Source organism: Meleagris gallopavo, chromosome 3 (genome assembly GCF_000146605.3).
Source record: "Meleagris gallopavo isolate NT-WF06-2002-E0010 breed Aviagen turkey brand Nicholas breeding stock chromosome 3, Turkey_5.1, whole genome shotgun sequence".
In the NCBI taxonomy this organism is placed as follows: Eukaryota; Metazoa; Chordata; class Aves; order Galliformes; family Phasianidae; genus Meleagris; species Meleagris gallopavo.
The window spans coordinates 36,312,709-36,337,359 of record NC_015013.2 but is presented as its reverse complement, the minus strand read 5'-3'; the positions used below and the strand labels follow the sequence as shown (position 1 = coordinate 36,337,359).

The 24,651-nt window shown below is 35.4% G+C and overlaps 1 protein-coding gene across 1 annotated transcript in view; it reads left to right on the top strand.

Annotated features, from left to right (window-relative positions):
- Positions 1–24,651, top strand: part of ZNF236 (zinc finger protein 236) — a 65,050-nt gene that overhangs the window by 21,503 nt on the left and 18,896 nt on the right. The window contains 16 exon segments of the mRNA XM_031552781.1: positions 725–928; positions 2,425–2,650; positions 4,655–4,927; positions 6,782–6,985; positions 9,851–9,995; positions 11,139–11,399; positions 11,623–11,873; positions 12,287–12,388; positions 17,175–17,326; positions 18,435–18,541; positions 18,635–18,786; positions 18,900–19,112; positions 19,619–19,898; positions 20,353–20,456; positions 22,571–22,936; positions 24,225–24,498. Of these exon segments, the coding sequence (XP_031408641.1) occupies positions 725–928; positions 2,425–2,650; positions 4,655–4,927; positions 6,782–6,985; positions 9,851–9,995; positions 11,139–11,399; positions 11,623–11,873; positions 12,287–12,388; positions 17,175–17,326; positions 18,435–18,541; positions 18,635–18,786; positions 18,900–19,112; positions 19,619–19,898; positions 20,353–20,456; positions 22,571–22,936; positions 24,225–24,498 (3,314 nt within the window).

The following is a 24,651-nucleotide window of genomic DNA, read 5'->3' as shown; positions in this document are numbered from 1 at the left end:
TTCCAGTGCCTGTTGATATATAAATACATCTTTTTTGCAGTAAAACGATTAAAGGCAATTGTTTCGATAACAGTAGGCTCTTGGCGGTTCTATTTCTTATAGAAAAGAGAAATACATAAATGAGAGGGAACAGAAAGCCTTTATTTGTGATTTTTAAAGGAAATACTGATTACTTCTGTCTCTTTTCTACCTGTTTGTTACTAAGGTGGCTAAGATACAGTGATCTAATCAGAGCTGAATACATTTGATTTCAAGATTAATTTTTTTTTATTATTTTGATACGGCTCTGTGTGTATTTAAACTTTCAAAGTATAAACAGGTCCACTTAAAGTTAAGAGATTTTGAAGGTTGAAAGCAGAAGGAATACTAGTTTGTGGTTTGTTTGGTCTGAAGTGTTCCAGTGTAACAATACTAATGATACCCTACAAAACATCTCAGCTAATAGGAGGTTACTTGTTGAAAGGACTTGTTTCAGTAGAATGTAAGTTATGAAAAGACACCCATGGCAGCATTGTGTGTCTTTCATAATTGTATTTCTTGTGACACATACATGTGGAATTCAGTAGTTGATGACTGGGTTCTGTAAACTGTTTGAAGGTTCTGTTGTTACTACATACATAAATTTCAGTGTCTTCCTTGATTATGCATGTTAATAAGAAGCTCAGCAGGCACTGTTCGTGTATATTTTCATTTTCCCTTAAAAATGTACTACTCTGTGTTTCAGGCCACGCATTTCCGGTCTCCACTTCTTCAGCAGACAGAAAACCAGGTGTCTTCAGCTACTGCTAATCAGGGACAGCAGGCTGTAACTGATGTCATCCAGCAACTCCTTGAGTTATCAGAACCAGGTGCTGTAGAAAATAGCCAGCCTCAACAACCTGGTCAGCAACTCAACATTGCTGTGGGACTCAACAGAGATATTTTGCAGGTAAGAGCTGTGTATGATAACAGCCTTGCATTTCAATGGTTTTAGTCATCGTTTTTTTGTAGTGATATTTGGCCTCAGTATTTTCAAAGGTGGCATTCCTTCAGCGTTTTTAAATGATTTATTGGTTAAGAAATAATTGTAAAGGTCTAATGAATAGGAATGGGACATGCCAAGATACAGCTTTATATAATATTGCAAAAGGAAGATTGCAGATATTGATTATGTGACAGAAGAAAGCTGTGCACACACCCATATGTGGATGTTTTGGTTCCTTTTTCTTGCCTAGAAGCAGCTTGTCACGCATCCATTGGTAATGATTCCTAAAGTTAATGTGGGCTATTTGATTCTTTACTGTCTGTGCGAATTCCTTCCTAGGTTGTGTTTTGTTTAACCCATCATATGTCCTTGATGTTGGCAGTAGGAAATATTGTGTAGTGGAAGAGCTGTAGGGCAGTAGTTCAACTATGTATGTGTTTGTTTTGAAGCCTCCATTGCATAAAGATGCAAACAGGGTGGTACAGGCGGAGGTATTCACCTTTAGCATTGCTGATATCCTGCAAATCTTTAATCTATTTTCATCTAGCCTGTTAAACACCACTTGCATTTCTTTTTTGGAAGACCTGAATGTTTTATATTGCTTTGTTCAGGTTCTGCATGTTATCTGTACTAAATCTCTAATGTGTGAAAAATTGTATGTAGGTGCAACAAATTACCATACAAAATTACAACTGTAGTCTTGATAGCTATATTGAAAAGAAGAGAAAAAACAATGTTTGAGGCATGAACGTTTAGTATACTAAACATATTGTACAAAATAAAACAAAATGGTTTGTTCCAAGTGATTAAATATTTGTGCCATCCTATTGAAATGAATTCTTGAGGTCTCTGATCCAGGATCTTCTCAGATGCAGTAGCATCCATGAAGGTGTCCTCTCTGTTTCTTCTCATGTACATAAAATGGGTGCACTGCTCTTGCCTCAGTAAAACAGTTATCCATGATTTGTTGACAGGCTTTTGAGCTTTTCCAGATCTTTTTTTGTTGTATTGCATCATAGAATCACCAAGGTTGGAAATGACCTCTAAGGTGATCCAGTCCAACTGTCCACCTATCACCAATATTTCCCACTAAACCATGTCCCTCAGTACAACATCTAAATATTTCTTGAACACCTCGAGGGGTGGTGTCTCCTTAGCTGACTACCTTTTTCATTATAGCCGACTTCCATTTTCATTATACCAATTATGGCTTCTCTCCAAGCTGATGGGCTTCAACTTTGAATGTTAATGGGAAACTGTTATCTTACGTAGTGGGTATAAGACTTAGATATATATTCCTGGCAAATGCTTGACTCCATAGAGACTGCTGGCACATTTTTGAAAGGTGAGTCCTTTGATTATATTTGCGTTGTATCTTCTGATTAGTCGTTTGAGGAAAAATTGGTGCAGCTAGGGAATGCTTCTTTCCTAGTCTGAAGATTTTATTTTCCCTCATCTAGCAAGCTTTAGAGAACAGTGGATTATCTTCAATTCCTGTCTCCGCACATTCTACTGACTGCAGCCAAACTAAGACTCCTGGGACCCAGGATCAGAACGCAGATGTCCAGACTCTCTCAAATCATCAGGCTGACTCTAATAATGCAGAACAAGATAAGGAACAAGAGAGTACAGATAAACTGGATAAAAAGAAAAAAGGTTATTAAGAAAAATCGCCATTTTTACCTGGTAATGTTGCTACTGTTTGCTACTTTTTGTGCAGTAAGGACTGCAGTATTTCTGGGGCTGTTGATGACTTCATAAAGGGATTTCTCAAAACATATTGTAGATCATCTACGTTTACCTAAAATACAGTGTTTGTGTAAGTTGTGATTAACGTCATTTATGGATTTCGTTAGTTGACAGAGTAGCAATAAGTGAGGTTATACTATGAAATCTTCTGAAAGTTCTGGGAATAGAACAGAAAATAGAAGAGACAAAGCTATAAAATAAATATTTTCCATACCTTTCTCCCCATTGTTCTTTGAGGATAATTGGGATTTTGTGGTATCACCTGGAGCAGAGAGTTGTTGCAAGCTCTCCTTTTTGTCTTTGGAAGTGAGGCCTCACGTAGATAGAAGTGCTGCTGCCTCATACAAGTAATGGCCACTGATACAGCCTGTAAAAGGAAGAGTAAAGATTGGCGTTGTGGGTAGTACTTTTGATGAAAACTATGTTTGGGATCATAGTACTCATGTGATTATGTCATCGTAGATACAGGTTATTATCCTGCCTCCACACTTTATTTTGTTTGTACAAGTCTGTATTCTCTCACTGTGTGCTTCATTGCAGTTTTAATGTTATGGTTGCTTGGACCTTAAGGTCGCTAGAAGTTCTTTGTTCCAAGTATGGCTGTCTTACTTCAGTGGCTGGCCTGTTGGAGATGGCCAATCACTTGGCTGTGTCCCTAGTAACTTCATAAATATGTTCATGATGCATTTTTATTTCGCAAGGGATGCAGAAATTGATCCAAAGCAAAAACAAAACAAACAAACACACACACAAAAAAAAGCCCCAAAATGACTCAGCTTGTCCTGCGTAACTGATAAAAATCAGCATTAAATTTTCCCATTGCCTATAACAACTCTTTTATTCTGTGCGTGTAAAGATAACAAATACCTTACTGCAAACAAAAATAAGTCTGTGCTGTACAGTCAAACAGGAGTCTGTATTTGTTACTTTAAAAAAAATAATGTGCTAGCATAGTTCACATGGTGTGCCTATAAACTGATTTAAATGAGTGAATATCTCATATATTAAACAGTGTATTTGAATTTAAAAGAAAACGAAGGTCTGATAGTATTCAGAAGCTTCCATTGTCATTGTTTTGTCATTTGTCAGAAGCAGAGGTATGTTGTTGCTTTGTAATAGAGCTCAGGATTCTTGGATCATGAAACAACTTTTGTGAAAAATAGCCTTAAATTGCATTTAGAGCAACTCTTTACAGAATTTTATTCCTTTAAAAATGACAAAATTATAGTGTAAGTCTGTAACCTGAAAGTAGTGATTTAGTTGTAAATTTGTTCTCCATAGCTCTACTGGGCTAAAGTGAAATCCTGCCCTACCTGCCAAACTGTAAGCTCTGCCTTTATATAATCCAGATGCTGCTTTCAATATTAGTAAATACACATCATGAACTTAATTAGAAATAGAGATAAAAGCAGAACATTGTACTGATAGTTGAGAACTGTGAGGGATTCACGCTTTACTGAATACTGAGAAGATCCACATAGAATATCCCATCCAGTAAGTGTTTAGTAATTTAAGTAGTTTGTAGATGCGGCTATGACTCTGGAGTTACTTTCACTGCTAGATTTGTGATATTTCTAAGTTAACTGGTATATTGGATTGCATTACGCTTACATTCAAAGTGGCCTGTGAACTGTTTCTTCCTATTCCGTGGAGTTACGTTTTTTAGCTCTTTCTTCTTTTGCCCTTCATTCTCAATAGCATAAAAATGTTTGAATTTCAGCAGGAGTTTCTCGGATTTTGATTTTCTCATGACAGCTCATTGCTATTGAACGTATCTGACAAAGAAGTTAATTGTCCTACAGAGTGTTTTTTTAGTAGCATCTGTAAAATGTTTTCATGTTCTTTCTGATTAATCAGTATGATAGTGACAGTACAGTGGAATTCAGAAACAAAAAACCAGTTAAAATCCTTCAACCGCAAATGTTTTTATTTTTTTTCCAGGTTCTATACGTGAGGAAAATGGAATAAGGTGGCATGTCTGTCCGTACTGCTCTAAAGAATTTAAAAAACCAAGTGATTTAGTGCGTCACATTCGCATTCATACCCATGAGAAGCCATTCAAGTGTCCCCAGTGTTTTCGTGCATTTGCTGTTAAGAGTACTCTCACAGCACACATAAAAACACATACTGGCATTAAAGCTTTCAAGTGCCAATTTTGTATGAAATGCTTTTCCACCTCAGGGAGTTTAAAAGTTCATATACGTCTACATACAGGTAAGGACTCAAAGCTGCATTTGTATTTTCTTTAATGTGAGTGAAGCCTCAAAAGAAAATACACAGTTTCAGTTGCTTAATTACAGATGTGCCTATCGCATCATTGATATCTACTGTAGAGTAAATCAATTCTAGTGTCTTACGATGAACTTGATTTTTTTCTCTAACTTTCTAGTGTTTTGTTTTCTGATGAATCAGCTCTTCTTTTAATGTTGATATTGTGAGTGTATTAGATTCTGTTGAATATATAATCAACTCATAGAATTTGGATTCTGATTTTGCTCAGTCAGTTATTTTACTCTGCATATTCTTTTCTCTACAGTCTTCAATAAATTCACTATATCACTCATGACAATATTTTTACTTCCTGTTTTATCTCCTGCCGTAAGATGTGTGGTAGTTTCGCTGACTTAGATACTTCAAAAGCCTTACACTGCATACCCTAAAACTTGGGTGCTGATATGATCTTTATTGTTTATATCATATACGATAGCTTCAGGATCTCTTTTTCTGTGGATGAACTTCTACCTTCTGCATAGATTAAATGAATTTTCCAGTCCTGATGAACTGTCTTGTCATTTTCCATTTTTTGTTTTTTTTTTCATGTTGGTACACAAGTTTTCAACCAGCTATCACGATGTGGTACTCAAATAGGAATGAAAGAGTTTCATATTTATATTTGTATTCTGTAAAATGCAGTTTCTTGCTGACTTCGGAGTTTGTGGCAAAACTTTTCCTGTGTCGTTCATTGGTTATGTATATTTGGTGTTCACTGTGTTCTTAGTCTGCCTTTAGCCCATGAAATATTGAAGTTGAATCCATCTGCAGAACTTTTTTTTTCTTACTATAAACTTCTAAACTTGTCTTTTGTCTATTGCTTTAAAGTAAATATTTAAGAAATCAGACTCATTCAATCATCCAAAGCACTGTTGGGATTGAAAAATATGTTCAGTGCTTGTGGAGCTTCACCATATAACTGTACGGCTACCTCTCAGAGATGGGTATTTGCTGTTTTTTCTTTGTCAATCACGTTAGGTTTGCTGAATTGCTTAAAGGTTCATCTTACCCTCTATGCTGATTTTCTCTTGCTTTAAATATTCTTTCTTAATTGTAATAAATTTCTTAATTGTTCTATTATGAGGAACACTACATTCTTGTGTGCATTTTTTTTCCATTTATGATTTTCTTCGTGGTGTACCCAATCATGTTTTCAAGCCTTGTAAATTCAAGATTTCTTCTTGGGCAGAAGTGGAATGCATCAGTTTTGCCTGTTTCCATAACTTACCAAGTTCTCCAGTGTATATTCCAAGAGCAAGCCCAAATATGAATATTCTGTTCAAAATGCTACTGGATTTTGTAGTGAAAAAGTCTCACTTCAAAAAAATTGTTGTTGGCATGCTTATTTGACTGCCATCTAACACTGTTGACATTGTCAGAGACTGATAGAGAATTTCTTTAAACTACTACATCTCCATTCGTGTGTTTTGTCTTATAACGTTTCATTTGCTTTTGTTTGCTGATTTTTTTTCTCACAGTTGTCAGCGGATTGTTTTGGAAGGATATTTGACCAAAGCAATTCTTTGATAGCTTCTGGCGACCTTTGAAAAACTGCTGTTGCTTCTTCTTCCCTGATAATAAGCTTGCTTGAAGTGTTAGAACCAGTTAGTAGCTTGGCAGTTTCATATTTACTTTTGATTACATTTTATTGATCTCCTCTGAAAACATATTTAACAATGAACTCTCAGATGGAAACCAAAACAGAAAATAGAGAAAAGAGAATCTATACCCCCAAACTGCATTTCTGGGAAGATGGAAATAAAATTTGAAACTAATTTTTCTTTAAATCTCTTGCAGGTGTTAGGCCTTTTGCTTGTCCTCACTGTGACAAGAAGTTTAGAACATCTGGCCACAGGAAAACACATATTGCTTCACATTTTAAACATAGTGAACTAAGAAAGATGCGACATCAACGTAAACCTGCAAAAGTTCGAGTAGGAAAGACGAGTGTTCCTGTGCCAGATATCCCTTTGCAAGAGCCCATACTCATCACTGATTTAGGTAAAGAGTCAGTAAACCTGTGCTTGCTTGTAAACATGAAATATAGAATATATGGAAAATAGAGGTCACAGTTTAATAAAGCAAACACAGTCAGGCTTTAGTGAGAAGGATGTGCTTTGAAGTAAGTAATCAGAAATCGGGCTTCAACTAAATGCGATATTTCATAGTTTGCTTACATTAGAATTCTTCTGTCCTTTCAAAATTACAAAGTCTTTTTTATTTATGCAGGAATTGAATAAACCCTACGAATAAAAAGTATATTAATTTTTACATTACATAAGTTAGAGCACTTAAACTATTTCTAGATCCTTGGTATAGAAAAATGATGTACAGTTAATGTCCTAGATTTTTCTTGAGCTCATCGCATTTATTCTAATTACTGTATTAAATGAGTCAGTGTTACATGATTTTAGTACATTTAGTGTAATTATGATCCTCAGCTGAATTAGTGGTAATGTTTCAATAAGGGGCAGAATAATTCTTGAACATGCTATAGATAATCAATATAGTTATTTTAGTTGTGTTGTAGAGTAATTGTTACATTACATAAAACCACTTTTTGGAACAAGATGTCTCACATCTCAATCAAGGTAATATATTATCTAGCAGAGGTCAATGTAGTGGGCAGGATCTTTACTCTTCATTGGTTTTTGACTCGGCAGTATTTTAACCCCTGCTTTGTCTGTTGTGTAGTTGTCTTTGTATGGTAGAACACCATATTGATAATAGATCTATCCTAAAATCTTTATCTCTGTAAAAATCCTTTTGCTTACATTGCAAGAATTACTGTATGCAATAGTAATTGTTATTTGAAGAAAACTTCTTGTTACAGTGCTAAGGTAGCTGACTAGGCAAGTCTGCTTTACTAGCAATTGGATTTGTTGCTAGTAAAGAGAGAGGATCCCATTGGATGAAGTGACCACTCAGTAGTTAAGTTTCACATATTTTGTGGTAGCAGAACTGCCAGTAAAACTTTGAAACCTGGAAAACAGAGTTGAGGCAGCACAAGAAACTAATGAGATGCCCTTGGATTCTGTTGTTGAAGGTACTGGGGTTCACATATGCTGATCATGCTTTAAGAGCTATCTCTTCAGAGTGTAGAAGGCAGACAATCTCAAAGTACTAGAAGTAAACTAAATGTGGCTTGACTGAGCAGGGTTCTTCTAGAGTTCGGATGTGAAAAGAAAATGTATGAGTGCTGGAAGCAAGGTCGGGTATGTGGGAGATCTACAGAGATGTTGTTTGGCATTGTAGGAATAAAATCCATGCAGCCAAAACTCATGCATTGTCTACAAGTGCATAATGCATTGGGTAAACAATTGGTTGTGTTCAAAGGATTATAGTAAATGGCGTTAAGGAAAGCTGGTGGCCAGTCACTAGTGGGATTCCCCGGGATTCCACTTTAGGGCCAGTTCTCCTTAGTGTTTTCACTAATGATTTGGAGTCAAGCAAGTTTGCAGATGATACTAAATTAGAAGGAGCTGATGCCTCCTTAAGATAGAGAGGCCTTACAGAGAGACCTTGATAGATTAGAGCCGGGCCAGGTAAGGCACTTATCAGCCTTATAAAATTTAATGAGCAAATGCCAGATTCTGCACCTGGGATGGAGTAGTCCTTGTATGTACAGATTGAGAGACAAGAGACTGGAGATCATCTCTGTGGAAAGGAATCTGGGAGTTCTGTTTAATGGCAAGTTGTATATGATCCAGCCTTGTCCCCCTGGCATCCAAAAAGGTCAGCCATACCCTGGGGCCCAGCACTACCCCCCAGATGTAGGAAGAGATTGTCCTGCTCTGCCTTAAGTGCAGTCTCACCTTGAGCACTGAATGCAGGTTTGGATGCCACAATATAAAAGGGATGTAAAACTATTAGAGACTGTCCAAGGGAGAGCAAGAGGTATGAGGAACAGCTGAGGCCACATGGTTGGTTCAGCCTAGAGAAAGCAGAAGGGGAGGAATTATGTCAGGCTACAACTTCCTCACTATGGAAGCAGAGCAACAGGTGATTATAGTGATAGGACCTGAGGGAACAGGTCATTCTTGTTTTGATGTTGTCATGTCTCATTTCCTCTCTTTATCTTCTCAATTATATTTGAAAGACAGTAGAAACCCTGGACTAATGTTTCTGAATATGAAGCGGTTTGAAAATGGTTTACATAGGTTTTGTTTCCTGATTATTAAGTTTCATAAATGGATCTTTTGCTATTTTATTGAAAAGCTGTTCGTTAGTCTTTTGTACTGGTGTTGTGATGAGTACTTGTGTGTGTGTTCAGATGCATGAATGATGGTAAGTTCATGAGAGAACTCTGCTACTGTCCATGTTTTATCACAGCACTTGGAATAATGGGCTGCTGTTGTCTGAGACAGAATACTCTTGTATCAGTGGTTGGATGTTTATTAGCAGAAGCTCTTAACTGATTCTCCAGAACTGTGCTTTTAACTGACTTCAGAGTACAGCGCATTACAAGTTATATATGTCATGGAAAAACTGTAAGAAGCATTTGGTCTATTAAGTATTTGACAAGATATATATTTGGCTCTTGACTAAATGTGAAACATCTGTTGGGCAGTGAATTCTTAACTGTTGACTTTCTTGAAAGTTGGTGTGTTGAAGCTCAATATAATGAGGTTGACATATAGATACAAATTATCACTAAGATAGCACACATGATACAGTATGTATAATGCTAAATAGTGCATGCAAACCTTTTAAATAGGTGATGAAAATGTGCTATTTCTACCATATACTAGCATACTAAAAATCCAGCCGTTGTTTTTTTTCAAATACTGCCTTTTTAGATAACTGTAAATATCTTTAACAATTATTTGTTCCTTTTGTGTGTGTTTGCGTGTGTTTTTTGTGCAGGTCTTATCCAACCAATTCCAAGGAATAGCCAGTTCTTCCAAAATTATTTTAACAATAATTTTGTGAATGATGCAGACAGACCGTATAAATGTTTTTATTGCCATCGAGCCTATAAAAAATCTTGTCATCTTAAACAACATATCAGGTAAAACAAACACAAAGGAGAAAGGAAATGTACAAAGCAGTTCTTAATGAAAAGCATGAAATTTATACTATGCTCTGAAAAAGAGAAGCTTGAAGAGGCTGTTTTTGTTTTTATTGTCCTTTAAGGAGTGAACCAGTGATAAGTGATTTTTCTGGTAGGGTTGAAGGAGATTTTGGAATAACTTGTGTCTGCATGTAATCCTGGCAGTGCACATGGTTGTGTTTGCTGTGCAACTCATTAACAGAATCACACAGAATCACAGAATGGCCAGGGTTGGAAGGGACACTTGAAGTCCTTTTTTACTGAATGATTTATAGAAAATTGCAGGCATTACATGCAAATTCTTGTAATAGTTTTTAATAGCATACCCCAAATAATCTGGTTTGTATGTAACTGCTGTTATTTGGGAAGGAAATCAACTTTTCATTCTGTATCCATTTTTTAAAATGTATTAAATCTAAAAATTTAAGTTTGTAGTGCAGTTGAGCATACTTTTTTGGGGTAATTTTGTTGCTTGAAGTTCTGTTCAAGTTCATAGAGTGGGTGTTTGTTACAACCATAAAATCACAAAGTTGTAGAAAAATTACAGTTGAAGGGGGACCAGTGGTAGTAACTAATCCAACTCTGTGTTAAAAAGAATGGATAGCTTCAAAGTTAGATCAGATTGCTCCAAGTGGTAACAAAGTTTTGTAGTCCACAGCCTTTGCCATTTAGTCAGGTTATCAAGCACAGCTTCCTGTTCTATAATCTATGAATAAGTGAAGAAGAAAATATGGGGGGGAAAGGTTACTATGATTTAAGTAAAGAATGTTTTATTCTGAACTTCCGTGGACACAGTTTTAGCTGAAATGAGCAAATTACATGTGAATGGTAATATCTTAATCCAAAGAGTATATTATATTCATTTCAACCCAAATTTTTTTAATTCAGCCAAGTCTGATGAGAAAGTGCTACTTCTAGCTCTGCCACTGATGGTGTGCAGGACCTATTATTAAAGCTTTAATATCCAGATTTTTTTTTAGTTGAGGCTGCTTCCGTGCATGCAGCAGTTGCCTTAGTGTCTATATTTTACTTTTTTTTAATTTAATATTTTAATATCTCTTGGAATCAAGCAAATTAACTTTTACTTTTTCTCTTACAAAGGTCGCATACTGGTGAAAAGCCCTTTAAGTGCTCTCAGTGTGGAAGAGGTTTTGTGTCAGCGGGAGTTCTGAAAGCACATATTAGAACACATACTGGACTGAAAGCTTTTAAGTGTCTTATATGCAACGGGGCCTTCACTACTGGTGGTAGCCTCAGGCGGCACATGGGGATCCATAATGACCTTCGGCCGTATATGTGTCCGTATTGTCAAAAAACATTCAAAACCTCATTAAACTGTAAAAAACATATGAAGACTCATAGGTACGTTTACAATTTTTGTTATGTATCCTTCAACATATTTCAGCAGTCCTTCCTTAAAAATGCTTTGAAAGATGACTTTACTCAGTAAATGCTAATAATCAGAAAGGATACTTATGGGTAGCTAACTGAGTTCAACTAACTCTGAAATAGATTATTATGCATGATAAAAATTCTGATAAATAATGTCTAAGCCATAAAAAAAATTTCTTGCCTTTCATTGTAGGTATGAACTTGCACAGCAACTTCAGCAACATCAGCAGTCTACTTCAATAGATGATTCTACAGTAGATCAACAGAGTATTCATGTTTCTGCACAGATGCAAGTAGAGATTGAAAGTGATGAGCTGCAGCAGTCAGAAGCTGTTGCAACAGATCAGCAAGCAATTTTAGAGTTAGACCAGCAGCCAGTAGGAGGCACAGAAGAAACAGCACTTGAACAACAGCTGGCTGATCAACCTTTAGAGCAAGATGAGGGTGAGTATATGAAAATAACCAGAGCAGTAAAGGGAGTAAAAGCTCACTACTTGATATATTATACAGTCTGGGTATGCTGTTAAAAAGATAGTGAATATTAAACTTTGCACTATTTATCTGTATACATAAAATTGCTAAATACATAGGAAAAAAATACTGGCAGAAAACTTGTGCGTATTTCATATTTTTATTTGGTGTTTTTCATTGTGTAATTTTTTAGTAATTACTACAGCCTGCAATAATCTAAGGTTTAAATACGTATTCAGCTATTTTTTTTTAGTTTTAATAAAGGAAAAGTTTGGATTACTATAAAATTCTTAGGAACAGCGGAATTGTCTTGTTAATTACATCTTTATTTTATTTTTTTTTCTATTTTTGTTTTCCATCCAATTCCCTTCTCTCCCCCATTTCAGATAGATTTGTGACATCCCAGCATGCTTTACAGGAAAACATGACTCAGTTTGAGCAACAATCTATAACACAGCAGTCATTTGATCAACAGGGCTTATCACAAGGTTAGTAATAAATAAAAATTTTGTAAAGCTTTTGAAAGTAACCTTTATAAATTTGGTTTTGCGGCTTAGCTATCATAAGGCATTTTGAAACAGCATCCATAATTGAAGTAACTGCAATGTAAGAAACCTTGCAGAAACATTTTCTTAACTTACTGTTTTGAAGCTATATGTGATAGAATATTTTGAATACTTAAATATAATTAGCTTTTCCTTTCATGAGCTGATATTTAGTCATAAAACTATGACATTTATAGTCGGGCATTTTATATTCCTTCCATGATTCTGTTTGTAATTAGTGTGAAAGCTCTAGCTGTACTTGTTCAGAACCTGAGATGATCAGAAGCAGTCTAAGATTTGACTGAGTAGCTGCTGAGATTCATTATAGAAAAAGTGTAAAATATATAATCATGTAAAAAAAATCAGTTTCACCTAATGACAGCAATTTCCTTTGTATTTTTATAAAGCTACATGCATGACAAATGAAGAGATCATAAACACTTGGAAACTTCTTTGTTTTAGTTACAGAGTACTCAGAAATGTGCATAAGGAATGCTTACGTAGTTTGCAGAGAATGAAGAAATTACAGAGTTTCTTTGCTTTTTGCTGTTGGCTCTCTTGAGTTGGTGCTTGTATGAAGATACCAGTTTTTTGGTTGGGGGATGGGGGGTGTTAAGTTTACAGAGTTTTATTTGTTTCTGACTCCAGCAAAGAACTTTACGTAACTGGTAATCAACAGTTGATATCCCTGCTGACTAAACTTCTCTATTCTTCATTTCATTCCCTCTTTACTTGTATGGAGCCTTTCATAAAAGTATAATCTATTGCTAAGTCGCATGGAACTGTGAAGAAATAGGGTAATTTGCTGCAGATTTCAATTCCCTAGGTTATGCTACTTTGTGTGTAACTGAGAAAATAGTTTATACTCCACTTTTATTAAGCAGGACTGAAACATTCTATTAAAACCCTATAGATTATTATTAGTTATCTTTTAGAGTTATCTCAGTGAGCAATAAGAGACCACAGAATAAATGAGAAAACTTTCACCCTCAGTGTTACTTTCAGTGTGGTGGTGGTTTTTTTCTTTTGGATTTGTACAGCTTTTTTGAATTTATAAAAAACATTATTTAAACGTTGTTTTGTTATTTTAGTTAGACTTCAGTTCCTAGTGTGTTTATCTTTTCCTTTTAGTAAGTGCTGAATACTTGATGCTTTTTTCAGGGAAGGAAAGTGTTTTGGATCCTACAAAACAATTCTTTCATCAGAAATATAGGCTGATCAACAGCACAATTATAAAATTGGTACTGGAGAATCAAAACGTGTTTTTTTTTCCTAAAGCTCATTTGTATAAGATGTTTCCTGTTCTACTTGGAATCTCATCCACAGATTCTCAACTCTTTGAAGTTTCCTTGAAGATCCTGGAGCCCTACAAAATTTTTGAATTTCAGGTAGGTAAGCATTTGCGCGGATGCATGCGTTAAATTGGTCGACCCTCTCCCTATGTCTGCATCTGTGCTTCATGCTCCTAATTTCTTTTTCCTATCAGCTAGACAGAACATTCAAGTTCTAGACATTTTTTTATTTTCTTGGCATTTTTAGGCTGTGTTCTTGTTAAGATATTTTGGCTCAGTGTTTATTAATAGAACAACATCAGAGTTCCTAGAAAATCGTCAGTAGGTTTTATTTTTATTGTTTGTTTATTTTAAAGAAAAGGGGAATACGTGCATTTCATACAGGTGGATGATGCGTAGGTCTGCGCAGACCTCTCAGAACTTGTTCTTTCTTTCAGGTTTGTTTGCAGTACTTCTCCAGAATTTCTGGTTTGTTGAGATAGTTTCTTTCTGACATGTTCAGACTTGTTAAGAAGTGCATACATTTTGAGTGTGCTTCTGATTTCATCTGGGATTTGTTTTAGGTAGTCTTGAAGGACAGTAAAAGCACTGCAGTGTTCTGTCTAACCTTACATATCCAGGTATCCTCATTTTTAGTGAGGTCAGAAAAACTGAATAGATCTTTTTATCAGGACGTCTTTGGGTTGTTGAACATCTGTCACCACACATGTTTTCATATATAGATTGTGTCACCCTTTCTTCCTTTGAAAACTCCCTGGAAACGTGGTTGAATGTTAATAATTAAATTAGTGGTAACGGGGGGAGTGTTTTTGAAATACTACAAGAATTTCAAATACTGTTATTCTGTAGCCCATGTGAATATGCCCTTGCCACCAGACTGCTGTTCTGCTTTCTTAAGAACTTGATTTACAGTCTGAGGAGTTGGTACTCCTGCACTTTGAGTAACTGTTCTCACAGGGATTCCAGTGAATGCTGTTCTCTTGGTTCTAAAAGTTGCCTAAGTAGCAAACTTGCAGAACATTTGATTGCTGGTCACTGATCTCCACAGGGATCAAGAAGTGCATGTAGATGCATTTGTGATGTTAGAATTTTCATGACCAGTCAGTTTGGAAAACAAAGACTTTGAGTTGTCAGTACAAACCAAGATAATGCATTTTGTATGAATCATTATACAGTTTGATTTCTGATTCTCCTCTCTGCTCGTAAACTCATTTACAGAATATTCTATATTTTCAGTAAATTCTATCAGTGCAGAAGAGATTAGGTTGGGTGATGTTGCAAAGCCAAGAAGAAGTGAACATTGCAAATGATTACTTACACTGAACATAAAAAGTCTTTTGAAGTTTAGAAGACTGTTGTATGAGACTCCCTTTATTAACTTCAGTGCAGAAGTTGTTTTCTGTTCTTTGCTTGGCAAAAAATGGTAGGGCAAAAGTTTGAGGGAAATGAGAGGTAGTGATGGAAAATGAGAGAAATTAAAGGCTCTAGTTGTACTTCTGTCTCCTCAGACTTTTTAAAATTGTTTTGTGAAAATAGTGTGGTGGTGGCAATTGTCGTCCACATATTCAGAGTTGTCAGATCCTTTCAAATTTTGAGTGGACGTTGACCTTCAGCCTAGGGGCTGAGCAACATGTGTATGTATTCCTGTTATACATCTGGTTTGTATTTATCTCTGATCTGCTTTCAGAAGTAGTGTTTCTTTCTTCAGTTTGTCCCAAAATAACTCCAAATTCAGAACTTTGCTTCCTAAGCACTTCGGGAATTTTTTTATCTCTGAAAAAAATTAATATGGAAAATGACAATTATTAAAATAATTGAAATGGGTATTGGGAAAATGGCTTTTTTCCTTCTTTGTTAGTAAAAAATAGTGATTAAAGTATGCATATTTTTTTAGGTTGTTGTTTCTTTATACATTTGATAGTTATGTCCATTTCTTATGGAGGGTATGAAAGTGGAATCTTTTTCCCTTGGTTTCTTGAGGTCTTCTTTTTTGTGCCTGTATTCTTACCACATATAGTACAAATACTACTTTTCCGTAACAATGCTTCTAACGTTTTGTTTGAAAACAACAGTTAGTGGCCCTCTAATGACCATAAAGCTTTTCCTGGCTGCTCTTCATACTACTCTTAGTTTGTCATTTCACTAAGTGTAGTTCAGCTACAAGATTTAGTCTCTAGAATCTTTTTATTTCCTATAATCTTGGTAGTTCTAAGAGAGAATCTAATACATGAGTTGTGGCATTAGGTTTTGTTCTCAATTACTACCTAACTAATGATGCTTTCAAGATTGGTTTACATTTGTGACCTTTCATTCTATGGTGTAAGCAGTAGCACATAAGTAGATTACTTTTCTATATAGATAGGTGTTCCTTTGCTGTGAAAAATGTCTTTTGGAGCAACTTCTGCTTATACTTAACACATCCCAGTGTTTGATATTCTGTAATTCAAAACATTCTCTAAGTGTTGCTTTTTTGGCCTCTGGTGCTGTGATGATCTGATATAGGTTTGTTTCTACCCTGTTTTCGTAACCTTCACCCTTTTTGTCCATTGAAGGCAAACTGCACAGAAATAATAGAATTACTACCCTTATTAATTATAAATACTTGTGGTTTCTCCTTTTTCCCCTGCATAACATTTACTTGTTTATTTATATATGTTAAAAGTATTAGAGCTTGGAAGGGCTGATAAGAGTGTGTCTCTTAGTATAAAAAATTGCAATCTGAGCTATATTTTCCTGGCTTTGAATGAGTTATACAATCCATTCATTCGTTCATTTAGAAAACGAGGTGGTAAAGATCTGATGTTCTAGAAGAACAAAACTAAATAAATGTCAGATCTTTGTACTGGAAATGTGAATGAAAATGTTTATTTTTACTTTGCAGTTTGCCTTTGAGAGGCCATACTTTACTATTATCTAAAGAGTGGGAATATGTGGAGGAGATCCAAAGTAGGAGACAGTGGGGTTACTTTATCAGAAACTGGAGTTCTCCTATTGGGTCATCTCCTCCACTCACCCGCCATCCTCCCCACTGAGCTTTGCATCCTTGTGATCGGCTTCCAGTGTAGTTAAGGGAGCGTGGTACCAACATGGATAAAGGGAGATGGGTCAACCTGTTTGACACATGCATGCTTACATACAAGAAATTCAAAATTTCAATGGCTCTAAGGTAATTGTGGCACCCTGAAGAAACTTCAAACAGTGTTTTTCTGTGGAGGAGATTGTCCAATAGAATTCCAGCTAAAGGTAAGTAACCCAATTACACAATTACGCCAACAACAGTTGTGTATTTTGCCACTCGGCAATGAAGAATATAATTTGAGTACTACTGTGTGGTAATACTATTTTATCTATTTTGAAGGTAGTCTTCAAGAAATGTGGTGTTATTCAAAGTTCAATTCAGTGTATTTTCTGGTCTTGTGATTTTATATTTCTGGCAGGGTTTGCAGTTAATGAGAGCTACAATCAACAGACTCAGTTTCCAGCTGTACAGCAGCTGCAGGATTCAAGCACACTTGAATCTCAGGCTCTTTCAACAAGTTACCATCCACCATCCCTTCTTCAAGTTCCTAATACAGACGCTATTAATGTAGTAAGTACTGCTAGATGGCAGAATCCACTGTGTTGGGCTCAGTGAGGATTTTCTTGTTCTTCATAAATGATTATGTGAACTGAGAAATCAGGAAAGTTTCACAATCTTTCCTAGGTTGCTTTTGTTAAACAGCTGGGAAAAAGGAGTGTGGCTTGTAATTAGGTCTTGTTTCATTAAGAATTGTACACTTTGCTGAAGACTTTTTACTTCATAGCATGATATCCTTTTAAATCGTAAATCTGGAACTAAGGAACCCTTATGAGTCTTCTCATGTGACTTAGTGTTATAAAATATCTTGCATTATTGCATTGTATTATTACCTAATTCCTAAATTATTAAAGGTATGATCAAGTAATAAAAGCATTACAAATATATCATTCATTGAGGTTACATAGTACATTGTTCTTTCATAGTTCTCATCTGGTTAAGTTTGTAAAGCAGATCAGTTGCTTAAAAAAACTTTGCAGTTTAAATTTTGCATTTTATTATATTAACAGTAGATAGCATGAAGGCCATATCTAGTAATGGGACTGTCTTTACCATACTGAACTGCATGAATTAAAGCTCTTTTATCAAAATCCAGTCAAGGAAGGGAGGTGGGTTTTTGGATCTGAAAAAGTTGGAGTAAGTTCAGTCTCTGAAGTTTTCTTCAAACATTACAACATGTTGTTCTGGAGAGTTTTTCTGTAGTTGTTTCTCAGAGGAAAAACTTCTCCAGAAAGTACTGAAGACTGTCACTATTAATGGGTATTTTGCTGCTCATTGTAGGTCTTCTACTGCTTAGTAAGTCTACTTTAGGGTTAAATTTAATCCTTCAAATACCATAAAATTTAGGAAAATGTGAGACTTTTTTTTTCTAGACTTGTAAGGAGGTGTAAATGCACCTTGACAGTTTATTCTGATTCAGTAGATGTGCGTTTTTCTGCTTCTCCCTATGAAAGAGCTAAGGTATTGTATTGCACTCAATTTCTTGTCATGAATTTGTGAAAGAATAGATCTCTGGCTTTGTTATGTTTACTTCTGTAAATGCTTTAATTTTCCTTGCCTACTTGCATGGCTTTGTAGTAGTATTTTGTTGTTGAAATTTACTTGAGGCTTTGATTTCTAGACTGCTCGCTTGATACAAGATCAGTCATCACAAGAAGAGCTTGAATTGCATACCCAAAGGCCTCATTTTCTTGAGGACAGTGAAGATCAAAGCAGGCGTTCATATAGGTTTGTTATACTTTACTTTTAGGTTCAGCCATAGAATTTCCTGGATGTCTTATGGCCACTAACTGTATGCAACTAATAATTTTGTTTTAATAGATGTGAATATTGCAACAAGGGTTTTAAGAAATCCAGCCATTTGAAACAACATGTACGATCGCATACTGGTGAGAAGCCCTATAAATGCCAACTATGTGGCCGTGGCTTTGTTTCCTCAGGAGTTCTTAAGTCACATGAAAAGACTCATACAGGTAACAGAGTATGCCAGCTCTACATTTTCTTAAGTCAGAGTGTTTACTATACCCAGACTTGTGTAAGTAAACGGAACAACTGCATGTTACTTACTTGTTTCTGTTACTTTAAGGAGTTAAAGCATTCAGCTGTAGCATTTGCAATACATCCTTCACAACTAATGGCAGCCTTACAAGGCACATGACAACTCACATGAGCATGAAGCCTTACAAGTGCCCATTCTGTGATGAAAGCTTTCGAACAACTGTTCACTGCAAAAAGCATATGAAAAAACATCAAGCAGTCTCCTCAGCTGTAGCATCAGCTACAGAAACAGGAGGGGGAGGTAATTTCATTTTTACTCTTACAGTCCTTACTACATAACAAGTACAAATGTTTCAGTAGGTTACACGAATGCTGTAACAATAGTGCTATAAATTAACCTTAATGCATGGGTAACATCTAATATCCAGGGCTGCTGGAACTGCTTTTTTGTCTAAGTTGTTTTAAGAAGTCAGTCTGCTGGGAAGCTATCCAGTGTACTCAAGGTATTGTATGTTACATAATGACTTTTTGTGCCAATAAAGTAGAACTCTTTTGTTTTAAATAATTTATACCTGTGTTTAATTATTGTAAAAACAGGAGTAATAAATCTAGTGTTATTTTAAAGAAATACACATAGTTACATCTCTTAAAGAGATTAAATGGAAGCATGGGCTGCACAGTGGCCTTGTATTTAATAATGTATTTATAACAAGCATTTCGTTTTTGTAATTTCAACTGACAGATTAAACTAAAAATACATGCGTGTATGTGTGTATAAATATGTATATGTATTATTTTTTTTTGTAGTTGCATGTGTTGAAGATGATGATGAAAATTCTGAAAGAGCTTCCAGAAAATCTCGTCCTGGTGTCATAACTTTTACAGAAGAGGAAACAGCAGAATTGGCAAAAATTAGGCCTCGAGAAAGTGCTACTGTCTCAGAAAAAGTTCTTGTTCAGTCTGCTGCAGAGAAAGACAGAATTAGTGAGATCAAAGATAAGCAGGCAGAATTGGAAGCAGAGCCTAAATATGCCAACTGTTGTAGTTACTGCCCCAAAAGCTTTAAAAAGCCCAGTGATTTAGTCAGGTAAGAAATAGAAAACTTTTGTATCTTTCAATTTTCTAAATTCTTTGCCAGACACTTGTTAGTAACAGATCATTTTAACTTTATGCCTAAGCTAAGGCTTGACTCATGTTTATGTAAATTTATCTTTTTCAGAATGGTTTAAAATATGTATGAAATTGTTGCGTGTTCTGTATCTGAGTAGAACAGCCTTTTCATGTTTCTGGTTTCCTACACTATTAAAACATTTTTTTACAGTTTTAGAGAAAACTATTTTTTCTTAAAACAGGACATGCATATAAAAAATATTCTTCCAGTTTGACAAATTGTGTAAGTTTGTATTGTCTTCCTTAGTTGTTCTGCTTACTGTAATGCTGATATTAATCGTTGAGGATTTCTAAAATTAGTAATGTAGAAAATATTTGTAGAAGCTGACAGAAGGACAGAAATTCATGTGTGTGTATTTTGGAATTATTAGGCATGTTCGTATCCATACTGGAGAGAAGCCGTATAAGTGTGAAGAATGTGGGAAGAGTTTCACTGTAAAATCCACTCTAGATTGTCATGTTAAAACGCATACAGGTCAGTATGATTTTGAATGTCTTTGTTGAGAAACCAGTTGCTTTCATAGCTGTGTTAGCTTGAAGGTTTTGGAAGGGATTATGTATTTCGGTGTGATGTGGGAAAATGACATGAGTGCCATTGCTAGGTGACATTTGGTGCTTACAGCATCATCGAGTTAATCGTATGGTTTATTCAGAATACCATAATAATGCTCATGGAGAATATATATATATGTGTATATAATATATATATTATATTATATATATAGAGAGAGAGAGAGAGAATATATATATATATATATGTCTGTAGTAATTTAATTATAAATTAGTGGTGATATCTCAGTGCAAAATGATTTTCCTGAGCAAGAGGGTGGAGTTAAAAATAATAATAATAATTTATAAAATTAAGTGTTAAAAATTGTTGACGTTTGAGTTTGTGGTGGTCTTTAAAAATGCTACATTGTTTGCAAAAACTTAAGATTTGAGGTGATTGTTTTAAATTTCTTTGAGCAAGTGCTTCAACTATGCTTCGTTTCAGTTATCTTATTACAATGGTTTGAGTTGGCAGGGACCTTTAAGATCATTTGGTTCCAGTCCCACAGCTGTAGTCAGCAGTACCTCCCTCTAGACCACGTCCCATCCAGCCTTGCTTTGAATGCTTCCAGGGAGGGGGCTTTCTAATGTGTGCTGTTGGCCTTTGTTCTGTGGTTACTATACATAAACCTTTCATTGTAATACATAAAACCAGGTCTTACATAGGGTTGAAGGTTGTGAGATTTGGTTCTTTGGCTAAATACTTACTCCCAGCATCTCATTTTGATTTAGCATATACAGCATAGTGGCATAACACACGTTATTATAGTTCTGCTTCATTGCTTATTAATTTCTTGTGTATGTAATGGTTCCTTTTAACAATTTAATTGGGTAGCAAGCAGTATGACATAATCTTGTAGATGCAATAAAGTACACTTAATTACACTTTGATGCTATTTTAGCACTTGGCATTTGTATACATCTTTCATGCCAGTTTGTAATAGTCTTCCCTCTAAGTTTCTGTTTTGACCCTTAGATCCCTGTTCATAGTTGAAGTCCAACATTCCAGTCCATCCATTCTTGTCACTCTCCAGAATTTTGGTATTTTTATAAAAATCACGTCAGGTTTTAATTTGAATATTTAACCTTCTGTTTAAACAGGACTTCAGATGTTGGGTTTACTTTTCACTCTTTAGAATAGAGTAGTTCACTTGGAAGGGACCTACAAAGATCAAGTCCAACTGTCTGATTGCTTCAGGGCTAAACAGAAGTGAAAGCGTATTATTAAGGGCATTATCCAAATGCCAGTTGAACTGTTTTGATATTAATGCATCCGCTGTTCCCTTGTTCTCCATTCCACCCTGCCCTTTTTTTTCCCCAGGTTTGGTTTTAGTGGGAAAGACTGGAAAATGTTTTTTTCCGTGGTATTCTTAATGTGGGAGATGCCTGTGCTTGCAATCCGTGCCTTAGTTGTCTTCATGAACTACATTGGTTTATGTTATTCTTAGGTTGTTTCTGCTGAACTTGAATGCTGCCAGAGATTTTGTTTTTGTTGAGCTAAATGTGACATCAGTATAACCTAAATCTATAATCTGAAATAGGTTGAACTATAATTCAGGAATTTGATGGGAAATTCTTCTGTATAAATGAGACGTAGAATTCAATAGGAGAAACTGTATGCCCTGATTCTTTTTGTGATCTCATTATCAACTGTAAATAACAAACATCACCAGATTATAGTAGTGCAGTTCTGACCAGAAAGTAGGTTCCTTGTCTCTTTTTTTCAAATTGAGGTTTTTTTTTTAAACTACTTGGTTAGTGAGGAATTTGACAGATGTTAATGAAGATAAGAGGCCTCAAGGTGACCTATTAAGATTCTGAATGAAAAATAAAGTGAGTTTCAGAAATTAAGAGGAAGTAAAGATAGACTTGATTTAGGCTACTGGTTCATTTGAAAAACAACCAAAATTATAAAGAAAAAGGCTAGTTATTTCAAATTCTTTCTTTTCAAAATAGTTTAGAATCAGTATTTTCTTAAATTGTTGGTACAGGGCTGTTGAATTTTAGAGTTATTCTCATTTATGGTTTTTTTTTTTCCAGGTCAGAAGCTCTTCAGTTGTCATGTGTGCAGTAATTCTTTTTCTACAAAAGGAAGTCTAAAAGTCCACATGCGTCTGCATACAGGAGCAAAACCATTTAAATGTCCACACTGTGATTTACGGTTTCGCACTTCTGGGCGCAGAAAAACTCACATACAGTGTCATTATAAACCAGAAACAAAGAAGGTTAGGAAGCCTGTTGCCCGCACTTCAGCTGAGGGACTGCAGCCAGTCAGTCTTCTTAATTCGTCTTCAACAGATCCTAATGTTTTCATCATGAATAACTCTGTTTTGACAAGTCAGTTTGATCAAAATTTACTTCAACAAGGACTTGTGGGCCAGGCTATCCTGCCTGCTTCCGTGTCAGGTAAAAATGGATGACTTTTTGGTGGTGGTATTTAAATCAAGTACTGAACTTTGTTTTCTGTTAGAGTTCAGAAACTTATACCAAACGCTACTTCCAAACAGGTAAGTGTTGTATTGCGTTGATAACTTGATGCACAGTGATGACATAAATAGAAATTTATTTTAGAATGAAAGTGAAAATGTTATGGTACTTACAGTTAACCTAGAAGGTTCTCTGCAGGTCTGCTGTGATGTTGAACTGTAGAAAGATAAAAAAAAAATGCTGATAATAAACAGGTAGACTACTTGTATTCTTTTTGGTAATATTCTTGCCTTTTCCTAATAAGGGAAGAAGCAAAATGATTATTAATACCACATTTATCATAAATCAAACTTTTCAAATAACATTTACCAGTATCTTCCAAACTCATTTGGCTGGATTTAGATAACTGTTTAGAGTAAATCACAAGATGAGCTCGGATTACTAGAGTTAAATACCGGAGTGATACCTTGCTATGAAACTACCTTTTGATTGGAATTCTGAGTGAACAGAATGAGGCATTTATAGTATGCTCAGAAATCCAAGGAAGAGGCAGTAAACTTCTGAAATCCAGGCTAGTGGTTTGCATTTTGCTGTGAGTAGATATTTCTTACAAAGATGTTTTTATGCGAAAGATATTCACAAAAAAGGATGATTTCTGGGACATCCACCAAAGGATGCTAGTTGATCATAATAAAGGTGTCTTTGGAGATTGTATCTCAAACGTGAGGTGATCTTTCCACCTTTTGGGAGCTTTTGTAGAGGTAGTCTCTTCAATTTTCAACATTAGCTTTCTAAGTTGCCAAGATTTCAATTTTCAAATGCTAATGCACTTTTTTTTCCATCCATGTGATTATGTAGAATATCCATAGTTTCCTTAAACAGTATTTATGTGCTATGCATAAATATGGTAACAACTCTCACGTGTGTTAAGGGTCAGAATGCACACACCTTGTGTGTACAATTGCTGCTTGTTTTTTGGGGTAGAATACACTTAGGAGCACTTAAAGCAAATTTCTCCAGATTTATTATCAAAGATGCTTTGGAGTGGTTCTTGTTTTGGAAGATGCCAGCTACTGCTTAAATAATACCTATTCCTAAATGACATGGAATTTATAAAATTTTAGACTAGCCAGCTAGAACATTGAAATGACACACAGAAGTGTGCATGTGTGATTTCTGTATTGCTTTTGTTTATAAAAATAAGCAAGCTAAAAGAGGCGGTCAGTAATGATAAAGAAAAACATAATGCAACTGTTTTCTTTGGTAGCTGGAGGTGACTTAACTGTGTCCTTGACAGATGGTAGCTTGGCCACTCTTGAAGGAATACAGTTACAACTTGCTGCTAATCTCGTTGGACAAAATGTTCAAATCTCTGGAATAGATGCTGCTAGTATTAACAACATAACATTACAGGTAGGTTGCTTTCAGTTTATTTGGTTTTGTAGAGTCAGTTTGAAGACTGAAGGAAGTTTAATAAGTATATGTACTTCTGAAGTAGTACTTTTGAGTGAGACATCTGACAGTTCTATGCTGTTTCAGTTGTATCATGTTAAAACTTAGGTGCATGGTGGGATTTTTGTTTTAGCTTTTTTCTCTTCAAATTTTTCAGATTTTGTCCCTCTCTCTGGGATTTTGACAGATTTCTTGAAAATCCATATATATATATGGATTTTATATATATATATATATATATA